The sequence below is a fragment of the Gymnodraco acuticeps genome, unplaced genomic scaffold (assembly GCF_902827175.1).
Source record: "Gymnodraco acuticeps unplaced genomic scaffold, fGymAcu1.1, whole genome shotgun sequence".
NCBI classification, from domain to species: domain Eukaryota; kingdom Metazoa; phylum Chordata; class Actinopteri; order Perciformes; family Bathydraconidae; genus Gymnodraco; species Gymnodraco acuticeps.
The window spans coordinates 54,575-78,075 of NW_022990462.1; the positions used below are offsets into that span (position 1 = coordinate 54,575).

The 23,501-nt window shown below is 47.7% G+C and overlaps 1 protein-coding gene across 1 annotated transcript in view; it reads right to left on the reverse strand.

Annotated features, from left to right (window-relative positions):
- fgf12a (fibroblast growth factor 12a) overlaps positions 1-19,558 on the reverse strand; it is a 54,897-nt gene extending 35,339 nt beyond the window's left edge. Inside the window, exon 1 of the mRNA XM_034226163.1 lies at positions 19,498-19,558. Coding sequence (XP_034082054.1) covers positions 19,498-19,531 — 34 coding nt within the window. The 5' untranslated portion in view covers positions 19,532-19,558. The remainder of the gene's footprint in view (positions 1-19,497) is intronic.
- Positions 19,559-23,501: the final 3,943 nt, after the last annotated feature.

Consider the following 23,501-nt stretch of genomic DNA (forward strand, 5'->3'; position numbering starts at 1 on the left):
GTTATGTCGCGAGCTGCATGATTTCGTTCGGCAACCAAATACCGCAAAATAATCTGTGACGCGTTTGTGTGTATTGTGTTTGTTTCCCGGGAAACACTCACAAGAAACACCGGCTGTTGTTATATCTCTCACAGGCTCCGCCTTCTACTGGACTCTATGGGTACTACCTTATCATGTATGGACTCAGAACAGTCTCATAATACACACATGCACACAGAAGGATTCACACTTGTATTTCCGGATCCACACTTGTGTTTTTCAATGCACACACAAATGTGTTCCGTTTCATACACATGTAAATAAAATCCAAATACAGAAAAAAGTTTTACATATGTATTTTTGATCCTCACATAGGCTATTTGTTTTCCGTTTAAAACCCCTGAACCTGCACAAACCGCTTTCTGTGCATGGATCGCTGTGCATTCGTGTGTGGGTTTTTTGAGACTCCCCTGACTGTCAGCCGATTCGTACTTGTAATTTGTTCTATCTATAGCCAATCAGATGTCTCCTCCATTCTAAGCCAATCACATGAGCACGCCCCCACGAGGGTATTTTCTTGCGTTCATAACGTAGCGCTTCATGTACGTATTTTTGCGCTGTCCGGTCAGCTCGCTAAACAGAGGGCGGAGCTTCAGGTGATCATGCACTGCAGAGTTGCGTGTCTCCGTCAGTCTCAGCAGCTGATCTGATCTCTCTCTCGCGTCCGGTTATACTTCACTCGCGTTTATGTCCATATCGACCAGATCCAGCTCTCCTGATCAGCCTTTATAGAGAGCACCGATCAAACTATTAAGAGTGAATATCGGCCGATAATGACCGGCAGGGCTCCCCCCGTTGACAGTTCACTGTCTACCACTGGCTTCGTAGTGCACTGATCGATTAGGCTAAGCTAACCTGTAGCTGCTCCCTCCACACTCACAACAACTTAATACAGACATAAATAAAGCAGCTGTATTCGCCATACAGGAAACACACATTGAAAACGGTTTTGCCTACCGTTTTTGTGTACACAAGCATTCATCAATGGTTCGGAAAGTGGCGCTGTACCTTAATAATATAAAGGCTTGTATTTGCATGCATTTCCTGTTCGGAAAGTGGCGCTGTACTGAGAGTGGAGGTGTCCTGACATTAGCGCCTGCAGGCAGGCTCCATGGACCTGTCAGCTCCGGACTGCGCAAAATGCGTACATGAAGTGCTACGTCATGAACGCAATAAATCTACCCTCGTGGGGGCGCGCTCATGTGATTTGCTTATAATTAAGGAGACATCTGATTGGCTATAGATAGAACAAATTACAAGTACGAATCGGCTGACCGTCAGGGGAGTCTCAAAAAACTCACACACGAATGCACAGCGATCCGTGCACAGGAAGCGGTTTGTGTTTGCAGGTTCAGGGGATTTAAACGGAAAACAAATATGTGTGGATCAAAAATACATAGGCCTATGTAAAACTTTTTTCTGTATTTGGATTTTATTTACATGTATATGAAACGGAACACATTTGTGTGTGCATTGAAAAACACAAGTGTGGATCCGGAAATACAAGTGTGAATCCTTCTGTGTGCATGTGTGTATTATGAGACTGTTCTGAGCCCATAATCATGCAAGCATTCACCTATACTGAGATTTCTATGGACGTAGCCGGACCCGGGGCGGGCCTACCTGAATGCGTGCGCATCTCACTTCCGTATAAAACGAGGCCTCGCCTCCTGACCATCATCCTTTACTCTTCAGCGAGCGGAGGTGATAGCCTAGCACTGAGTCAGAGACGTATTTTTTGAGAGAAAGGAAGAAAGAGAAAGAAAGATAGCGGGCGCCGACCCCCACCACCTCTGCTTCGAGTGTTTGGGGGACCAGGATATGGCCGAGGTGGTGCCATTTTCACGTTCGCCATTTCCTTCAAGCTCCCTGGATGATGATCATGGCGGCGGGTGTGGGCTACTCGCTCATTGCTAGAGATGCCCCCGCCTCACCAGGTCAGAGTGATTATTGGGCCGCAAGGCCGAATAAGTAGCTTGGTCCACGAGCCTTTCCCCAGGCCCGGTTCCCCCGGGGACCGGTGCTCGGTGGCTTCACATGATATAGGGTCGACCCTAATTCATCACAGGCCGCCGCCGCTGCCTGCCTTGTGATGTCCCTGGGATATCACGTCGCATGGCATTTTTTTCTCCAAAGAGGACTGTGTTGATCTCCTGGGAGCCCCCGTCTTTACGGGAGGGCTCTATGGATCGATCTCCCTGCTCACGGGATAAGGAGTAATCGCAGCGTGGCTGATTCTTGCCCATCCCCAGCGGAAGAAACACTGTCCTACACTCCCCGCCCCCGCTGTAAACCCCAGTATAGGGAGCACGTGAGTGGAATAAACCGTGTGCTGTCAAAGCACTGTGCGGGTTCAAGAGACGCTATTGCCGGCATGCTGTTGTCAGAAAACACACCTTGCCTGGTATAATAGCTCTGATTAATGCATTTCACCGTTGAATGGGAAATACAGCGTTAATACGTGGGTGCGCGGCCCTTGTGAGAGTGGCCGCGGTACGTTCAGGGACCTCCGCAGGGGAACGGTGGTTTACGTTTGTAAACTCTAGTTCTAGAGTGATGTGTGTGTGTGGGAAAAATGCATTCAGTGAGAACGAGTGCATTTATCCCAGAGTAAGAGTAATCTCTCAACACAATTCCACTTTTTCCCATAATGTCCATTTCGAAGAGACGGCATTGTGACCCCCCCTCCTCTGAGGGCGGGCCGCGGTGCGTTCAAAGACCTCAGTAGAGAGAAGAGTCACCGCATAGCGCTCTCCTCCACGGGGGAGCGCGGCGCGACGGTGAGACGAAGGGAGAGGTGCCGGCACGGAGATCTCGTGCCCGCGGCGCCCTCCATCTCTTCAGCCCACCCGGTGGCCGGCGTGCCGGCACTCACGAGGACGGGCTGCCCGTCTTCACGGATCTGACCGTGGAGAAAATCTCTCCGCCCGGGACGAGAGGGCGAGTTGCCTCCTCCCTGTATAATGCACAGATCACTACGTTTTCTAACAAGAATTAAGTTGATCTGTATCAAAATCTGAGTGTCTTTTGTTTCCACAAATGCTACACTGACACACAATGTTAACCGTACACATTCCCCATTCGCTGCCCCAGCTGTAGCTCCTGTAAAGAAGGTGGCTAGTGGGCATTCGCAGATGAGAGGGATGAACCGCAGGGAGTGCTATCTAAAGAGCCGCATTCACACCGCAGGACTTTCCCTGGTACTTTGGTTCTTTAGTTCCGTTAGTACCAATAATGTCGCGTTCACACCGCCGGGACTACTCAGTGCCGGGAACTTTTTTGGCCATTTTCAGTCCCTGCTAGAGAGGTGGTACGAACCTGGTGATAAAAGAGTGCCAATTTATATGCTATTTCTATTGGCTGGGCGAATTACAAACCACGCCCCGTTAGACTCTGATTTTTTTTGTTAGGCAGCCATTTTTTTCCTCTCTACAAAACCACATCCACACCTGAGCGAGTAGTTGTTTTGTACTTTAAAGCAGTTATGACCACACGTACTACAACACCGGAGCGGTGGAATGATGAGGAAGTGTCGGCGCTTCTGGCAATTTACTCTGAGGACGGGATGCAGCAGCTTCTACAGAAAGCAGTTCCCAACTCCAAATGTTTTGAGCGATGTTCGCAAAAGCTACTTGAGCTGGGAATCGTGCACAGTGCACACGGATGCCGGGTAAAAATAAAGAAACTCAGGCAGGACTATAAAAAAATTAAAGACCACAATAATAAGAGTGGTAACGATTTTCTATTGTTATTATAGACCACTGTTTTTTAATACTGACACCTAACTTGCACTAAGGTGTGTCTGCTGCTATATATATTGCCACTGTTACATTGTTTTGAAACTACTTACACTTTATTTTACATTTCACACTTTTATTTAACTTCAATTTACATGCATACGACACACCTGGAACAGCGTGATGCCGTTATTGTTATGTCTTGACTGTGCAATAAAACAAACAAACTGGCGAAGCTTTATTTATTGTGTCCCACCCAAGCGGCAAACTGTGGGGTAGAGCCGGGAAGCCAATACGGAAGTGCATATATATTGGCCGATAGGCGATGGCTGCAGAAAGGATCAATTTCCATAGACCCCCATGTTAAAATGCCCGATTTTACAGCAGAAAAAGACATGTTTCTACCCCTGGCTCCATACATTTTATTATCGATATAGTTAGATTCTACCTTCATGATTATGGATCTGTGAGTGAATTGTTTTCTAACGCGACCCTTTATATTTATATTAGGTCTTAAAGTTTGTGCATACATTAGGGCGTGGTCACTTTGATTGACAGATACGTGCCTCACTGTCAGCTAACAGCAACTTGTCCAATCTGCTAGGCTACAACCATAGAGGCTACAACGTTAGTTAGTTGTAGTTACTGTACTTGATCCTTTAGCTGTGTTCGTGGTGATCGTGCCTGTTAGGGAATATTGTTACAAATACCAGATAATTAAAATGTCGTGCTGTGCGCTTGAATGTACTAACAGATCTTCCAAGAAGTCTACTTTCAGCTTTTTTCGGTGAGTAAAATGATAATATTATACATGTTAACCCCGTTAGCAGGTGTTTGTGTGCTTGTTAGCTTAGCCTGTTATGTAGCTTATTAGCCAGCTAAGGACGTAACCCTTTATATACAGTTTAGTTTATGATTCAGCCTTAGGTAAGACTTTTATACTATATGGCTATGACGCCCATAATGCTAAACGGGAGCAAATGTTAAAAGGGGTGGGCCGCCGGAGTCCACGCCGCCGAAGCTAACGGGGCTGCAGGGTGCTAGCTCGCTAGCGCGTCCCGGCGGCCGTAGCTAGCACCCTGGGGCTCGGTTAGCTTCGGCCAGCGGCGGAGTCCGGCGTTATAACTGGAGATCAAGGAATGCATCGTAACGCGGACTTGGTTCGCCTGCAGCCCGCTGTAGTATTAGCTAAATAAATGATGTTGAGCAAGGCTTATTAAGCTGAACACCGCCACAATTATTCTGCTATGTATCGGTACTTATTTTATTTTATTAACGTGTGAATGACAAGCATTAAGAATAATACCAAATAGCTAATTATCTTGCAGATTGTCTCCTTTGATTATGAATGTAACGTTTATATAGTGGAACTACACTGTTTTATCAAAACCAAAGTGCCACGCAGTGACTTGGTATGCATGTATTTCAGCAGGAAATATGCAACCTAGATGACATTTACCAACACAGACTATATAGAAATATTTGTAAAAGTTGTTCATGCGTTACTAAGTGAATATGGCATTAACCCTCCTGTTGTCTTCGGGTCAAATCTGACCGATTTACTACTTTCATCAATCATGTTTTACATTCGATTGATACTGAGAGCATGTTAGCTTAGCTTCTTAGCCTGAGCTAGGACTCGAACGTCACGCTCGTTGGCAGCAGGTCCCGCCCGCCTCAGCTCCGCCTCCGCCTCAGCTCCGCCTCCGCCTCAGCCCCAGCTCCGCCTCAGCCTCAGCTCCGCCTCTTTGCCCTTATTTGGAGAAGGCGGGAGTTAGACTCTGACGACACCGTCGAGCGGCAACTCTGCAGAATCCTATGGGTGACGTCACGGACCCTACGTCCATTTATATATACAGTCTATGGTCCCACCCCAAATTTGCAGAATAGAAGAATGTGAGAGCAGACAGGTGTCGGTGGTTGAATTTATCTACAATGTTGCAACCTTGTGCAGCAATGGCAGGGGCAGAGACACAAGTCTTACACACATAAACACAAGTAATTTATCATGTCATTTGTTTTAGATAAATAAGGGAAACACACCAAACAAGGGTTAATGTCCTTTTCCAAAATCAGCCTGAGGGGGTGCAGTTTTCCATAGTGGTAAAGGCGGCATTATGGCGGAGCCCGCACTTACACAAGAGCGTGTGGCGGTGCGTTCAGGACCTCAGTAGAACACACTACGCCTATAAAGACTCCGATTAAATGCTGTTTACCGTAGTGGTAAAAACAGCATTATGGTGGAGCGCGGCGGTGCGTTCAGGGACCTCAGTAAATAATCGGCCCTTTCTGTGTCGACCCTCCATGGACAAATCTTCCCTTCGCGGGGAGTTTTGCGGCGGAACGGGTCACCAGAGAGTACCATAGCTGCGGCCCCACAGCTGAGGGCTTGCCATTAACACAATGTTATGGGGAATTGAAACTCAGCTGTGTACTAACAAAGTGGATGGACAGGACGCCGAAACGGGGCTATTCACTCCAGTTTTGCAGCGTCCCACCTCCTTTTATGGGCATGCGAGAGGAAATCTGTCTTTCTCGGAGGAGTTTGGTTTCCTCTCAGCAGAGATTCGGCTCTGGTGCAGAAACAGGCTGTGTCTGTTGTGCACCCTCAGCACAGAGAAAATGGTCTTTATTCCATGTACTTCCTGGTTCTCAGGAAGTACATGGAATTCAGATCTATTCTAGATCTCGGCAGCCCGAATCGCTACATTGCCTGTAGAAAATTATGCATGTTAACTATAAAAACAGTTAATGGGGCTAGTGCGAACCGGGCGATTGGTTGACCACCATCGACCTGAAAGACGCATACTTTCATGTGGGAATTGCTCCGGAGCACAGAAAGTGTCTGCGTTTTGCCTTCCAGGGGATAGCCTACGAGTACAACAGAGTACCGTTCGGCTACTCCCTATCCCCACGCACGTTCAGTGAATGTGTGGCCACTGCGCTTCAACCGCTGAGCGCCCACGGCATGAGAGTTTTCTTTTACCCAGACAACCTCATAGTCGTGGCCGGGTCCCGGGAACAGGCAATGCTTTGCACAGCACAATTGATCACACACCTAACCAAATTAGGCTTTGCGATCAATTGAAAAAAGAGCACCCCCATACCTCACCAACAGGCGTTGTAGTTGAGAGTGGTGTTCGATGCAGGCGCGCTACGCGCCACCCTGTCAGAGAGCAGAAGTGCGTCCCTTCTCCGGGCGGTTCACAGGCTGCGACAGGGGGCGACAGTGACAGTTTTAACTGTCATGCAGACTTTGAATCTCATGACGGCTGCTCACATTGTGGTCCCGCAGGGGTTACTGCATATGCGCCGCATGCAGAGGTGGTTCTCCAGCCTGCGTTTGGATCCCAAGAGGCACAAACAGCGGCTGGAGACCATCCCCCCCTCAGTGGAGGGCAACCTCCGGTTCTGGGGTCTCCCGGGCGCCTCCGGAGGGGGTCTCCACTGGGACGGGTAACCTCCTACATCACAGTGTTCATGGGAACAGGATGGGGAGGGACCTGCCTGAAGAGGGCTATATGGTGGGCGCTGGTCTCTAACGGAAACATGACACAGCAACCTCCTAGAGCTACGGGCGGTAGTGTTAGTCCTCCAGCATTTCATGCCCCTAATTCAAGGGAGACATGTCAAATTGGTCAGGAGCGACAACAGCACCACAGTGGCTTATATCAACAGGCAGGACCGAGTCCGCTCCGCCGCCTTGTTGGCCACAGCGGAGAGGCTGTGGTTGTGGGCATCAGAGGTGGCTCGGAGAGCCCTTCGTATCCCGGGACTGGAGGACAGGAGAGCCGACCTCATGTCGAGGGGCGGCCCCCTGCCAGGCGAGTGGGTGCTTCACCCAGAGGTGGTGAAGCAGATCTGGGCCCAGTTCGGGAGAGCGGAAGTGGATCTGTTCGCCAGCCGGCGCAACGGCCACTGTGCCCTGTGGTTTTCCATGGCCCTGAGCGACGACCCGCCTTTGGGGGTGGACGCGTTTGCACACGAGCCATGGCCAAGGAAGCTGCTCTACGCCTTTCCACCGTTGCGTCTCATTCTCCCTCTCCTGGGGAGAGTGAGGCGAGAACGTTTTGCAGTCATCCTGGTAGCACCGGATCGCGTCGGGGTGCCGTGGTACTCAGAAATGACGCAGATGAAGGTGGGCCAGCCCTGGGCGATTCCCCAGTTCTGGGGGGCAATGTCTCAAGAGGCAGGTGCAATCGGGGCGTTACCCACTCTGGGCCGTCCTCTCCAGGCTTGGCTCCTGAGAGGGACAGGCTGAGACAGGGTGGATTGTCTGATAGCGTTATTCAGTCTATCCAGGCAGCTAGAGCGGGATACACCACAGCCTGTTACAGGCCAAAGTGGATGGGATTCCAGCGATGGTGTGAGGAGCGGAAAGTGGAGCCCCTATCTTGTGAGTTGGGCTCTATTTTTTCCTTCTTACAGTTATTGGTGGACAGAGGAGCTCATTCTACTATAAACGTGTATGCAGCAGCCATCTCGTCCTGTCATGAGGGATTCAACGGCAGGTCAGCCTTTTCTCATCAACTGATGTTGCGGTTTTTACAGGGGGTCAGGAGGCTGCGCCCAGTAGTGCGCGCCTCCACCCCGCAGTGGGACCTGCCGCTGGTGCTCGAGGCTTTGGTCACAGAACCATATGAGCCTCTGGAGCTCTCCTCTCTGAAAGCACTGTCGTGGAAGACAGCATTGCTACTTGCCTTAACGTCAGCCAAAAGAGTGTCCGAGTTAACCGCTCTGTCGGTGCACCCGAGCTGTTTACTGATTCGGGGTGACCGGAGCGGCGCGACACTCAGACCGAACCCCTCCTTTGTGCCCAAGAACCTAAAGGAGTGCGTTCAGGTCGAGGGTTATTCAGTTGGGGGGATTTAGTCTTCCACCCCATGGTGGGGCCAGGGAAGCTAAATTACACCTCCTCTGCCCGGTGCGCGCGTTAGCATGTTATATAGAGCGCACAGCTACCCTGAGATGCACTGAACAGCTGTTTGTGTGCTTCGGGGGCGGGGTGACTGGAAAAGCTCTGTCCAAGAAACGCCTGGCAGGCTGGCTTTGCGAAGGCATTGCACACGCCTACGAGCAGGCAGGGAGAGCCTGTCCCACGGGGGTCCGTGCGCACTCCACACGAGCTGTGGCTGCATCAACAGCCTTATTCAACGGTGCGAGTGTGGAGGATATATGCACGGCGGCGTCTTGGTCAACGCCAGGCCCCTTCATAAAGTGTTATCTCTTGGATATGTCTGGCTCTTTCTCAGCGTCTGTGCTTGCTGGGGCAACACAGGACTGGTGAGGAAGGGGGGGCTGTTGGTCAGTGGGCATCTGACCCTCTCCCCGGGCGTAAAATGCCCTTACGTTTCTCCGGACCCCTGGAGGGTCGCGGGGGACGTGGGGTGCTCTCGGCCCTTTTCAGGGCTGGAGGGCTCCCCTCGCCTGCCTGGGGGCAGGAGGGGGAGAGCCCTCCATACTATAGTCCCTACACACTCTGCACACGGTCAGTGTTTGAGTGTGGGGACATAGGGGGCACTTGCATTCTCCCCGTGCTCTTTAGGGACTCAGGAGGGAGAGTGCATAGTGAACCCATACAGGGCTGTTTTTTTTTTCCCTGTCTGCCTATAGGTGGATGCAGGGGAGCCCTCAGCACTGTTTTTTTCGAGCACACGGTTTTTCGCGAGGCAAGCGCGTCAGGGTGTGCTCTATCGGCCGCAGCCCAGACTTCTCCACGGTTACAACCGAGGGAGAGGTGAGTGAGGCGCAGTGGCTGCTAAAGCCGGTCAGGGACTGTTACGTTCCCAATTGGGCTAGGAGGACCAAAAGGACACGACACGACCAGATTGGAATTGGTATACGTTACCGGTGGTTTAATTGTTATTGCAAGTAAGTAAAATGATGTAGGCTACACAAACAGCTTGGCCCAACAACGGGTCAAGCTGTCACTATCCAACAAAAGGGGTCTCCAAAAGAGAGTTGCCCCGCTATACAAAAGGAAATAAAATCTCACTTCTAAAGTGGAAACAAAACAATAAACAAAACGGACTGTGGAAGAACACAGCTGGTGCGGGTCTACAGGTGCTAATCACCTGGATCTACGCAATCCACACACGAATGCTGATCTACAGGCGCTAACCACCTGGGTCTAAGCAATACACAAGAATGCTGATCTACAGGCGCTAATCACCTGGGTCTAAGCAATACACACAAGAATGCTGATCTACAGGCGCTAATCACCTGGGTCTAAGCAATACTCACAAAATGCTACAACACACTGCTAAGCAGTCGAGCGAAGCACACAAAACACACTGCTAAGCAGTCGAGCGAAGCACGCAAAACACACTGCTAACAGAATCACAGAACAAAGGCTTTGTCACAATGAGAGGGTTGAGGCATCTGTCACACAATACAGAGCCTCCCGAATGGTGTCCGTGCCCAGCCTTTATTCTCCTCCCCCGGATGACGTGGCAGAAGCGAGCAGGGATTGGGTGACGTCTGTCCAATCCCCGCGGATGTTGAGAGGTCGGGACGGCCAATAATAGCAGAGTAACTGCACAGCTCATTTACATCTACACACAACCAGAGTTAAGGGCACAAGGTAGCAGCGGCTGTAATAGGGACAGTGAGGTGGAACGGTGTGCTGGACGACAGTGCGTGCATACATCGGGGCTCCGCCCGCTGTACCCATAGAGTCCAGTAGAGGGCGGAGGCTGTGAGAGATATAACGTCGGGTTACGTATTGTAACCCTTGTTATATTAGCACAGGCGGAGCCCTCTACCTTGGAGGCACTGTCTGTCCTATACCGCTCGCTGAAGAGTGGTGTAGGATGATCGTCAGGAGGCGAGGCCTCCTTTTATACGGAAGTGAGATGCGCACGCATTCAGGTAGGCCTGCCCTGGGGCCGGCTACGTCCATAGAAATCTCAATAGGTGAATGCTTGCATGATAAGGTAGTACCCATAGATTCCAGTAGAGGGCTCCGCCTGTGCTAATATAACAAGGGTTACAATACGTAACCCGACGTTATGCCTGCTGTGACGTTAAGTTGCCGCTTGTAATTATGCCGTTGGAAGCTTAAAAGTTGTATTTATCATCTGAATTTGGTGAAACAAGTTTAATACACTAAAAACCAAGACTTTGTTTATTTGAAATCAGATGAAAACAAACTGTCACGGACCCTGCCGTGTTATCTATGATTACTATGCTTTACATTCATAATTTCAGCAGGAGCGGCTCTGAGGAACAGCAGAGTGCGGGTTGACAGGTGTCTGTGTTGATGCAGAGACAGGCTACAGTCTTAGGTTCAAGTTAGACAACTAATGTCTGGGTTAGTGTTCATGACTTCATGTTTATGTCATGTTAATGGTTAATCTTAATGCACACGCACTTTCCGTGCTTTCCAATAGTTTAAAATAGTTGTATTCTACTGCTTAATAATCTGTTCAATACAAACATGCCACTTGTAAAAAGGAAATAATAACATTTCTGTGAACTAATATTTGTTTAGTGAGCTTATTAGAGAATGTTCCCTGAAAGATTGTAAAATGTCAATGAAGATGTCAGAGTTAGTATATTTGTTAATAATTACACACAATACATGGAATTTGTGTGTGTGTGTGTGTGTTCCAAGTGAATCTGCGGCCCCCTGGTGGCCAGTACATAAACTATGTGGCCCCCTCCACCATCCAAGTTGCCCATCCTTGATATAGGTAAATGATATCTCTCTTTCTCTATCTCTATCTCTGTCTACCTTCTTGGCCGACTGAAACATGCAATGCAATGTGGCCATTTGATTTCCTGATCTAAACAGGTCTTTTGATTGGTCAAGTGAAATGAGCCATTCGATCGATGATCGAAAATGTGTGATTCTAAATGAATAGAGAGTAATGCTTTAGATTACAGCTGAAAACATCTGATAACCTTTTAATATATTCTAAAGTTTAGTTTTTCATGTTTTCTAATCATGACCAAAAAGACACGTTTAAAAGTCCCACTATGCAATGAGGCTGAGTGTTTGACAAGAGTTGCACTGACTTGGCATAAAAGCAAAACGATGTGTAACATTATACTCTAGGGGGTGCCCTAACATAAAGTGTTCAGGTCAGAATAAGATGCAGAGAAACTAAGATGTATCCTGTAGCAGACAGGAAGAGGGAGAATGAGATAATTATCATACAGTAGTTAAGAGTATTCCGATTCAATACACAAAGACATATTTGTGTTTGCTGGGCCGAGATATTGCTGTTCTTCAGGCTGTAGTGAAACCAGACCCACTGCATAACTCCCCCTGCAGCATTAATTTAACACACTGCTGCATTTTAAGTATTTCACTGTATAGCTTATATTTCCTTGTGCTCATAAAACCTTGCACAATGGCACTAACTACCTTGGGAACATGCCCTTATGATGTGTAATCTATACAATGTACATAAAAGGACGTTTTAGGTCAGCAAAATGCTTCAACAACAGCATCCATGCAAATGAGAAGAGGTCAGAGAGGTGTAAAGAGAGAATGGGTGCAGGGAGGGAGGAAGGGAGGGGGAAGGGAGGGAGGGAGCTGGCATCAGACCCAGAGTCACAGATATGGTGCTGTATAGTCAACTCCCATACTGTCCCACTGCAAAGCAAATCACCACCATTTACAGAGAGAGATAAGAAAGAGCAGAATGCAAAAGGAGGAACATGTGTCAGAGAGGGACCAGCAGGAATTAATATGTTGTAAACATTAGCTAGGATCACATTTATGACAGATGTATGACTAAAATAAACTTGGAAATAAACGAACGCACTCCCACTTACTAGTTTTCCCCTGGCATGCTGACTGCACAATCATTTCACTTTAAAGGATATGTATAGTGGATTTTGTGAATGTATATTAACATGATAATCTGCAGTTTCTTTAAAAAACACTCTTCAAAAGAAGCCTAAAGACACATAAAGAAGGGTTGTATCTACAGATTCTGATTAGGTGTAAAAAGGATAAGAGGATGCTTTCATTAAGGGAATTTCCACTCATTAAAATGTGATGATTTGTCACGATCTGTCTGTGTTGTGTTTTGTCTTGTCTTTTTCTGTCTTTGGTTTCCTGTTTTATTTTGAAAAGTGTTCACCTCCTGTTTTGCCTGTTGGTTTCCCTCCCTGATTACCCGATTGTGTTCACCTGGTGCACCTGTGTTTTCTCCTCCCTCCTCACCTGTCTCTTGTTTGTTTGATTAGTCATGTGTGCATTTAGGTTCTGTGTTTTCTGTTAGTTCCTTGTTGTTGTTGGACTGTGTTCACTGGGAAGAGTTCTGTCTTTAAACCTTGAAATAAAGGTATTTTCTGTTAATCTGCATTTGGGTCCTGCTTGCCTCTCTCAACCCTGACAGAAGGAACTAACCAAGGATGGGCTCAGCAGATCCTTTTGAGTTGGAATTGCTCAGTTTTTCCTTTTCTTTGGCTGGCTGTTCTGATAAGTGGAGGGGAGCGTCTGGAGTTCAGCAGCGAGAGGCTGCTCTGGCTGAGGCACACCAGATGGCTATGGAGAAGCCAGATTTAGTGACATTCTTACCTGGCTGGATTTTGGATTTCCTCTCGGTGTGTTATCCCCTGCCTGCTAGCCCCAGCCATGCTGGCTCCCTGCCCACCAATTCCCATTATGACACCACACGCATCGGTGTGTTCCGTCTGGCGACAACCCTTGCTTCTGCCACAGTTCCTGCTCCTGTCCAAGAGTCGTTCTCTGGAACTCGTCTGGCTTTTGGAGGTCCACGGAGCCTCCAAAAGGCTCATTAGAGAAGGAGTCGCAGGACCAGGCTAGCAGCCCTAGCCACAGAAGCCATGCTTTGGGCTCTAGTACAGGCCCCAGCAGCCATGGTTCCAGCCCCAGTTCTGGCCCCAGCAGCCATGGTTCCGGCCCCAGTTCTGGCCCCAGCAGCCATGGTTCCGGCTCCAGTACAGGCCCCAGCAGCCATGGTTCCAGTCCCAGTTCTAGCCCCAGCAGCCATGGTACCAGCCCCAGTTCTGGCCCCAGCAGCCATGGTTCCGGCCCCCGTTCTGGCCCCAGCAGCCATGGTTCCAGCCTCAGTCCTGGCCCCAGCAGCCATGGTTTCGACTCCAGCCCCTCGTCTCCGGACGACGCCATTTCCCCGTGTCCTGTCGGGGTACCGGCCGACGCCAGCTCCCCGTGCCCTGTCGGCATTCCGGCCGACTCCAGCCCCCCGTGTTCTGTTGGCGAACCGACCGTCTCAAGTCTCCTCTCAAGTTCCTTCTCAAGTCCCCTCTCAAGCCACATCTCCAGCTCCCTCTCGAGTCCCCTCTCAAGTTCCCTCTCGAGTCTCCTTTCAAGTCACCTCTCGCGTATCCTCTCAAGTCCCCCGTCGAGTCTCCTCTCAAGTCCCCCCTCGAGTCTCCTCTCAAGTCCCCCCTCGAGTCTCCTCTCAAGCCTCCTTTCAAGTCACCTCTCGAGTCTCCTCTCGAGTTCCCTCTCAAGTCACCCCTCCAGCTCCCTCTCGAGTCACCTCTCGAGTTCCCTCTCAAGTCCCTCCTCTAGTCACTTCTCTAGTCCCCTCTCTAGTCCCTCCTATGGTCCCTTCCCGAGTCCCTCCTCTAGTCCCTTCCCTAGTCCCTCCTCTAGTCCCCTCTCCAGTTCCCTCTCGAGTCCACTCTCCAGTTCCCTCTCCAGTCCCTTCTCGGTCCCTCCTCAGTTCCCCTCTCGCTTCCCCTCTCACTTCCCCTCTCGCTTCCCCTCTCGAGTCCCCTCTCGAGTTCCCCCTTGGTTCCCCTCTCGAGTCTCCTTTCTAGTTCCCCTCTCGAGTCTCCTCTCGAGTCTCCTCTCAAGTCCCCTCTCGAGTCACGTCTCAAGTCCCTACCTCAATGTCCTGGTCCGTTGGAGGTTCCGCTGGGGGTCCTGCCAACTCCATGTCCTGTCCCGTTGGAGGCCCCACCGACTACTCCTCTGCCGGGGGTCTTGCCAACCCTGTGCCGTTGGAGGCCCCGCCGACTACTCCTCTGCCGGGGGTCCTGCCAATCCTATGTCCGTGCCGTTGGAGGTTCCGCTGGAGGTCCTGCCAACCCTATGTCCTGTGCCGTTGGAGGTTCCGCTGGGGTCCTGCCAACTCTATGTCCTGTCCCGTTGGGGGTCCCGCCGACTACTCTTCTGCCGGGGGTCCTGCCAACCCTATGTCCTGTGCCGTTGGAGGTCCCGCCGACTACTCTTCTGCCGGGGGTCCTGCCAACCCTATTTCCTGTGCCGTTGGAGGTCCCGCCGACTACTCTCCTACCGGGGGTCCTGCCAACCCTGTGTCCTGTCCCGTTGGGGGTTCCTCCGATGACTCTTCTGCCGGGGGTCCTGCCAACCCTATGTCCTGTGCCGTTTGAGGTTCCGCTGGGGTTCCTGCCAGCTCCATTTCCTGTCCCGTTGGGGGTCCCGCCGACTACTCCACTGCCGGGGGTCCTGCCAACCCTATGTCCTGTCCCGTTGGGGGTCCCGCCGACTACTCTTCTGCCGGGGGTCCTGCCAACCCTATGTCCTGTGCCGTTGGAGGTTCCGCTGGGGTTCCTGCCAGCTCCATTTCCTGTCCCGTTGGGGGTCCCGCCGACTACTCTCCTGCCGGGGGTCCTGCCAACCCTATGTCCTGTGCCATTGGAGGTTCCGCTGGGGTTCCTGCCAGCTCCATGTCCTGTCCCGTTGGGGGCCCCGCCGACTACTCTCCTGCCGGGGGTCCTGCCAACCCTATGTCCTGTGCCGTTGGAGGATCCGCTGGGGTTCCTGCCAGCTCCATTTCCTGTCCCGTTGGGGGTCCCGCTGACTACTCTCCTGCCGGGGGTCCTGCCAACCCTATGTCCTGTGCCGTTGGAGGTTCCGCTGGGGTTCCTGCCAGCTCCATTTCCTGTCCCGTTGGGGGTCCCGCCGACTACTCTCCTGCCGGGGGTCCTGCCAACCCTATGTCCTGTGCCGTTGGGGGTCCCGCCGACGACTCTTCTGCCGGGGGTCCTGCCAATCCCATGTCTTGTTCCGTTGGAGGTCCCGCCGTCACCTGTCTCGCCGGGGGTCCTGCCAACTCCTGGTCTTCTTCCGTGGGGGTTCCTGCCGAAGCCTGTCCCACCGGCTCTGGTTCTTGTTCTGCCGACACCGGGTCCTGCCCGGCCTCCGGAGCTGTCTGGTCTTCGCCCCCTGAGAGCCCGGCCCCCTGAGAGCCCGGCCCCCTGAGAGCCGCGGTCTTCGCCCTCGGGCCCGGCCCCCTGACTCTTCCTTGGATTCTGCCTTGCCCCCGGGCCGTCCGCCCGAGTCCCCCACCTTGGACTCTGCCTTGCCCCCGGGCTGTCCGCCCGAGTCCCCCTTTTTGAACTCTGCCTTGCCCCCGGGCCCCCATCCTTGAACTCTGCCTTGCCCCCGGGCCGTCCGCCCGAGTCCCCCTTTTTGAATTCTGCCTTGCCCCCGGGCCGTCCGCCCGAGACCCCTTCCGTGTCTTCCGCTGTGCCCCTGGGCTGTCAGCTCAAATAAACCTGAATCCACAAAACAGCAAACATTTACCCTAATTCTCAGTGGCAATTACATCATGAAGTACTACATTCAAATGTAAAATTCTCCTTCCTCCAATCAAACACTTCTCCTAGCTTCAGACCCCATGTGACACCTTGTGAATGACCTGTCTTCTTTCTCTCTGCACTTGTTGTAACTTTACGTTGTCCAAAAAAAGACGTGTCCTGTATGTTTTTGAGCAAACTCAGATCTGTTTGTGATGACAGTGTGGAAAGATTTGAGACAAGCCAACTCTTATTTCACCCTCCTATACTGAATGTCAACAGAGGTGAGGTTAAAATGTTCACCTTGTAAGAAGATACCAGCTTTGAATGGAACTGCAATCCAGATGCATCATGTAGAAATGTATTGTTATGAATGTTTGGAATAACAGAAACTGCAAAGTAGGATTTATCTTTTCCTCTAGATTATTTCCGTGATTTGTAAGAAAAATAATCTCTGCTTTTTGTTTAATGTATTATTTCTCACAAAGAAGTTTGTTTGTTTGTAAGAAACATTAAGAAATTAGCTATTTCTAAAAACATCCTGAAAAAAAGACCTTTGATATGACAGTGAGTAACCTAAACACGCACCATGTTGTACAACAGCACTGAGTCACATCTGATGGTAAATACCATTTGCTGAAATGTCCGAAAGCATTCTCAAATTCTGCAAAGCGAAAACAACATCTGCGTAGTTAAAATCAGCAAAACTGTTCATGGTTGCATTTAGTGAAGCTGCCAAGAAATCTCATGCAAACTGACAAGTGTGCAAACTTGAGGTTAGTGGCTCAATCTGAGTACAACAACACGGCAACAAGATACTGATACAGATTACGTAGCGGCATCACAATATTAAATAAACTGCTTATCATATTATGGAAATGGGAGGATTTTATTGTGGGCCACAGTATATGAAGGAGAGAGGACATCAAGTGGAAAGAAGGAACATCTGGAAGTCATGTGATCGCCCAAAGTGCAAATATGTGGGGAAAATGAGAGGTTTCGATGTTGCTGTCATGTGCATGACAGAGGAAGAGGGGATTTAAAAGGTGAGGAGTGCAGAGGGTAGAGAGTTGTGAGAAATGAATCAGCAGCAGCAGCACTAAACTGCTGTTTGTGTGAAGAGCTCTCCCCCTTCTTACTGTAAAGAGGAGTGCACAAAAGATGCCTGGTCCGTGAGGAACGATCAACAGAATATGGATAGAAAGAAGCTCTATCTGGATATCGGTGTTCTGAGTTGAGAGTATTCATGTGCTGGAATATTACCCCCTGGTTTAAACTGTTATTAATTTGTTTGGAAATATGCCTATGTAAACACTATCAGTTGCACCTTAAAGAAAAACTTAATCCACAAAATGATAATTTACATATTTGTTACTCACCAGTGTTACCTTAAATGATTATAGACATTTTAGTTTTTCTTGTATGCCTTCACAGTGAACGGAGAATTATAATAATCAAAGTTTTATTCATCTAGTCGTAAGCCCACTTTTCCCCAAATACATGAATTTCCCTGAAACCGTACTATCTATACACTTCAAGTTTTGTATTCATGTACACCGTGAAAATCTTTTGGTATGAATGAAAGGGTGAGAGGTATACAAATTTTCATTTGATAGAATAGGTGAAAAAATGGTCTCAGTAATAAATAGGGACAGAGACAAGTCAAACTGGTAACGGAAGATAATATGAAAACATATTCCCATGGTAACCCAAACACACAAACAACTGTAAGATAAGAGGACATTAAAAGACCCATCCACATCACCAACTGATGCTCTTTAAATATACTTATGTATTACAATAGCCAGAGAGACACAAACATAAAGCGCCAAAACTGTGCAAACTGTTGGTTTAAAAAAGTATTGGCTTAAAGTGAATTGTCCTGATGTTTATAGTTACATTTGTCCACAGTTAAAATGTGGCTGAAAGAAGTCCTATTCAACAGGGACGACAGAAAAGACACTTAAAGTCCAATAAGATAACATAAAGATAAATCATAGAGCTACTGTACACTCAACCTCTTCTTAAACACAACACAGAGATAAAACACAGTGCTCTGGTGGGAAGAATTTATAACAATACATAATGCATGACCATAAACCATAAACGCGTTACACAGTAAGTGAACACTTGATTTTCCCTGTGAGGGACCAATGAAGGAGGCCCTAAATTCTGCAGATCCTAGAGCGGAAACAAGAAGGGTGAGTGAGGTTTGATGCCTAGAGTACGCAGGTGAGCCCCGGCCCTGCTGTAGACCCCGGACTGTGTTTTTTGCTTTACTGCAGATTTTTGAGCTTTTCTGTAAACTCTGGGTAAACAGTTCAGGGTGACCATTAGCAAGAATGTTACCCTACTTAAACAAGGGCACTCTGTCCCTTGTCCAGATATATTTTAAGAGATGAATGTCCCTGTTTTGCCTTTTAACCCCATAATTAAACTGCCCTGGAAACACACAGCCAACACAACCATAACAAGACGTTTCTACATATCTTGAGGTGTGTGTGTGAGCATCATAATGTAGCTCTCAATAACAGAATATATAACCCATTATACTGGCAGACTTGAAAAGCTTTGCCAACAACACTCATGCTGATCGTTGAGGCCACACCGCCACCGCTGCACGGGGAACAGCAGTATATTCATCTCACCGAAAAAAAAGTGGAGAGCCAGCAGTTTTTGTCTGAATCAGCTGACAGAACCGATAGAGTAAAGGACATTTCCGGCAGGGAGACTAAAGCCGTTTACCCTGCGCAGCACTGGGGGTGTGAACACTGTAATGCAGACCTAATATGTGCAGCACAAGTTGCATTTCATAAGCAATGAAATATTTTTCTTCAATATACTTTGGAATAATAGTTGTAGGTGCATAAGGGAGAGTGCTAACTAGTCGATGCGGGGACAGAGAGCTCTGAAGCCGGGATGGAACAGCAGCAGCACCGCGCTGCAGCACCGGAGCATACATCTGGGGTCGGTTAATGCACATTAATTCAGTATCATATAGAGATAGAGATGGATAGATATATAAATGCGCATCCCCCTGCCTTTAAGTTCCAACCCAGGCTTTAAAGTGCATCCATGCTGTTTTACGTGCTGTCCTGCTGCAGATATGATAACAAAGTTTAGGCTTTCAGTCTGTGCTGAAGGAATCCCTACAGAATAAAAACAACGTTACGTCCCTACCAAAAAAATACGAACTAAGGTGAAGAAAAGGAGATAAAAACTTACTCACGTGAGGCTTTCTTACCGGCGTTTTTATCCCCCATGTCCCCTTTGGTGCGGAAGTTGAGTATACTGCCGACGTATCTATAGGCTGGAGGATGTGCTTGGAGCTTGTGCACGCTGGGTTCTTTGGGCAGAGCAGAGAGGGAGGCAAGTTGCTTGTTTCGAGTATTACAATTGTAAAATGAGCACCTCCTGGGACCCTCACTGAAACGCGCTATAGAGCCACACCGGGTGCAGTGCTTTTTAGTGAGCTGGTGATTACCCCTTTGCAAGACTTTCTGAGTGAGGTGGAGTGAGGGCTCAGGTGAAGAATGAGGTGTGTGTGTGTGTGTGTGTGTGTGTGTGTGTGTGTGTGTGTGTGTGTGTGCGTGTGCATGTGTGTGTGTTTTTCCCCAGGGGGGAGTGGATGCAGGGTGTGCATTGTGTTTTGATCTGGATGCAGGAGTGTACAGTTTTGTCAGGAGCTGTTCTGTCACTGTTGTACTCAAACACATACAGCAAAAACATGCCAGATTTAAAAATACTTTTCAACCAGCAGGTTTATAATATGCACGGATGAACAAGCTGACTAAACCGTTTTGATTGTTTTTATAGATAAACACATTCCACTATCTTTGAAAATGAGTTAAGTCACATAGCGATCTGAATAATTCAAAATCCATTGTGTGTTTTAGGCTTATCTTCCTTGACACGAATATGTCCAAATTCAACACCCTTTGTTATTTTTATGATATGTCAGTAAATCCTTGCAGTAAGCTTTCCCTTTTTAACCCTTAATTCTCCAGGTGTCAGTGTACTTTTTTAGCATTATTTCTTAATCTAACCATTTTTTGCTGACTTGACAATAAGCATTTCCCCCTGTCAGCCCACAGTGAAGATCAGCGTCCTCACACACCTGCTGACCACATGCTGTCACATGTTGCTTTTACCTTCTGCAAAGGCAGATGATATTTTGCTGAGAATCATCAATATTTAATGAATGAACAAAGGATCAATAATCGTGTCCTGAGCATCTGACTCTTTATTGTTCCTGTAATTTGATTATGCTGCAGTATAATTCTGACAGGTATTGTGTACTGTGTATTCATAGATAACACTGTGCATTCAGAAAGAACTGTTCTTTTGTAATTTATGCAAAAAGCTCTTCAGGAAGTTGCCCGTGTTAAGTATCAACTCAGTGTGAGATATACTGGATTTGGTAGTTTACTTCTCTCATATTTTATCAAGTGCCCCTCTTATCTTGTGATGTTTTTTAACCCCAAATACAAACAAACAAAAACATTTTGAAGTGTCTCTTAATCATGTAGAATGAGAGGTTGATGCTGTCACGCTGTCCTCTGTGGTATTTAGGTAAAATAAACACAAGGGCTTTGCATTGGTGGAGTTATCAGTGTCCTCTTCACACAGCTAAATAGTGTACCTCAGCTACGCACTGCTTCCCAAAGGAAGCCAAAATCGCAGAGTGACCACAGAGTTTCCAAATCTATGCAGGAAAAAACAGTAAACAAGTCACGGTGTGGTATTATCTAACGGGCCCATTGATCAGTGTCTTGGAAAGCTCACAGTCAGCATTCTGAGGGGATGGTATGATAACGGCTTGAGTTTCCTCTGATGGTATACAAAGACTGCTGTTGGTATAAGATGTTCTTAGCCTTTGGGATGAAATAGAAGCCTCAAGGCCAAATGACGTTCAGCATCATGCCTGATAAACAACACAAACACTGGAGCCGGATGTCACAGTTGCTTTATTATTCACTCTACTCATTACAATAACCTTACATCCATATTTATTATGCCAGAAAAATATGAAGTGTTTCCCATTATCACATGTTATGTAAAATGCAATATTCCTATAATACCAAGATGTCCCACTGCATCTTTTTACATATTCTAGAATGCAACTAGCATGCTTTTTTCCTCTATTTTGACCCAAAATGCAATCTTATGATAAAATAGTATATTTAGTATATTTAATATTTTCTTATTTGTATGCATACTACATGTAACAGTACGCACTTTGCAAGCCACATAAAATACTAGAGGAAAGAAAAAGTAGGCAATTTGAAACGCAGCCTAGTTGAAGTATGAATGAGTGTCCTCTACATGAATGACAAGTTGTTCTGATTTTAGACACTTCCTGTCACATGACCGAGGCCTTGCTACCCTGTTGCAAACGCAGACAAATCCTGGCTGGCGTCGGTTCACAGCAAATCGATGAAGGGATCGGAAAGAAGACACCTATGCTGCGAAAAAAATAAAATGCATCACATTGATCAGAACGCAACCTATTTGGTCCTTAAGATTCAGAGAGAGATACATGTGTTTCTGTTAGGGTTGTGTCGTTTCCTTAAGGTCTGCAGCGTAATACAACCCTTACCTAAATTAAATTCTACGGCCGCTTAAATATTTATGATACTCACCCTCTTTTGGTCCACTCTCCTAGCTTTCAGTTCCTCTTTATGGCCTACCTCGCCCTGTGTTCCCTCCTATCACTGTCATCCCTCCATTCCCTGCTCTGCTCTCTCCATCCCTCCTCCTCTTCCTCTCCTCCCACATCTCCCTGTCCTCCCACATATCCCTGTCCTCCCCTGCCCTAGACCTGCACCCGTAGGATATCATCTAACTTGGCAGTGTGTCCTTGGGTCTTTACAGGGGCAAAGGCATATTGCTCTCATTTCCTTGTGCACTGTATCTTTGCCTTGGAACCCAACGCTTGCCTGTATAACAACATCATTGTCTCATAGAAGTGTGATGGTATTAAAATGGCCCCTACAAGATGCATTGTCTGCCTCAGTTAAGATTAATTACCCATCTACTCGTAAACGTCTTTTATTCTCATCTATCTATTACGTCATTTTTCTGTGCAATGTTTTCTATAGCTAAAATAACCAGTAAGTCAAGTGCATGTATTACATTGGAGGGGAGCCCCAGTTACTCTGAAGACACTGCAGTGCAGCCATCTCCCTGTAAAGTCTACCTTCTTCGACTATTTCTGGAGTCACTGGCAAGCTTGTGAGGAGTTTGGAAAACTTGGCCAGATGCCAATAGCAACATAGTGCCATCAATACTACACTATATATTCTCTTTTTTTCATGAAGACACTGCCAAATGATTGTATTTTTATAATAATAAATAATTCATCATTATTTTATTATTTCGACATTCTTAAGAAAATGTGATATATTATCATATTTCTTTATAGTGCATTTACTCTTTTCTTCATCTTTGTCATCATATTCACCTCTTTGCTCAAAGCTTTAACATACATTTATTTCTACCTTTAATCCATCTTCAATGCAGGAACATGCATTTAGATCCTTTACTTGACCAGAAGTGTCAATACAATAATGAAAACATGTTTTAATGTAAGATCCTGAAACTAAAGCAGTTACATAGAATTCAGCCATCTTTAATGTTATTATTTAAAGTTTTACTTTTCCTACGTTGTCAAAATGTGTACTGTGAAAAAGGGTTAGGCAGAGTCAGCATATTTTGTTCTGGCTATGTCACAGGATGTCAAATACATGTTGTAGAGTAAAAAGTACAATATTTCCCTCTTGGTGAAAGTAAAAGATGGCAAGGGAAAGACACGTAGTGACTTTTTATTTATATAGGCACTTTTCAAGGCTCTCAAGGTCGCCATACAAGATGCACAAAACAGGAACACCAGCAGAAAAACAAGACAATATAATCAATAAGAACAGAGGATGTGTCATGTGATCAGGGTGGATATGCCAGTGTGAAGATCTATGTTTTGAGACGTGATTTGAAGATGGAGAGTGGTGGTCAGATGTCCGGTGGGATGGAACCAATTAATTCCCTCAGTATAATGTTCTTTCCAATACTGTGACTTCAGTGGCTACCCCCCCCCCTCCCCCTGCATCTTCCTAATCTGTTCTTTATTATGCCGCTAGAGGGAAGTGAGATGCTTTTTTTGGATAAACGACAAATGCTGTCGTGTCTGCACAACTCAGAGACCTTCATCTTCTGCTGCATTCAAGTTCTCTCGTC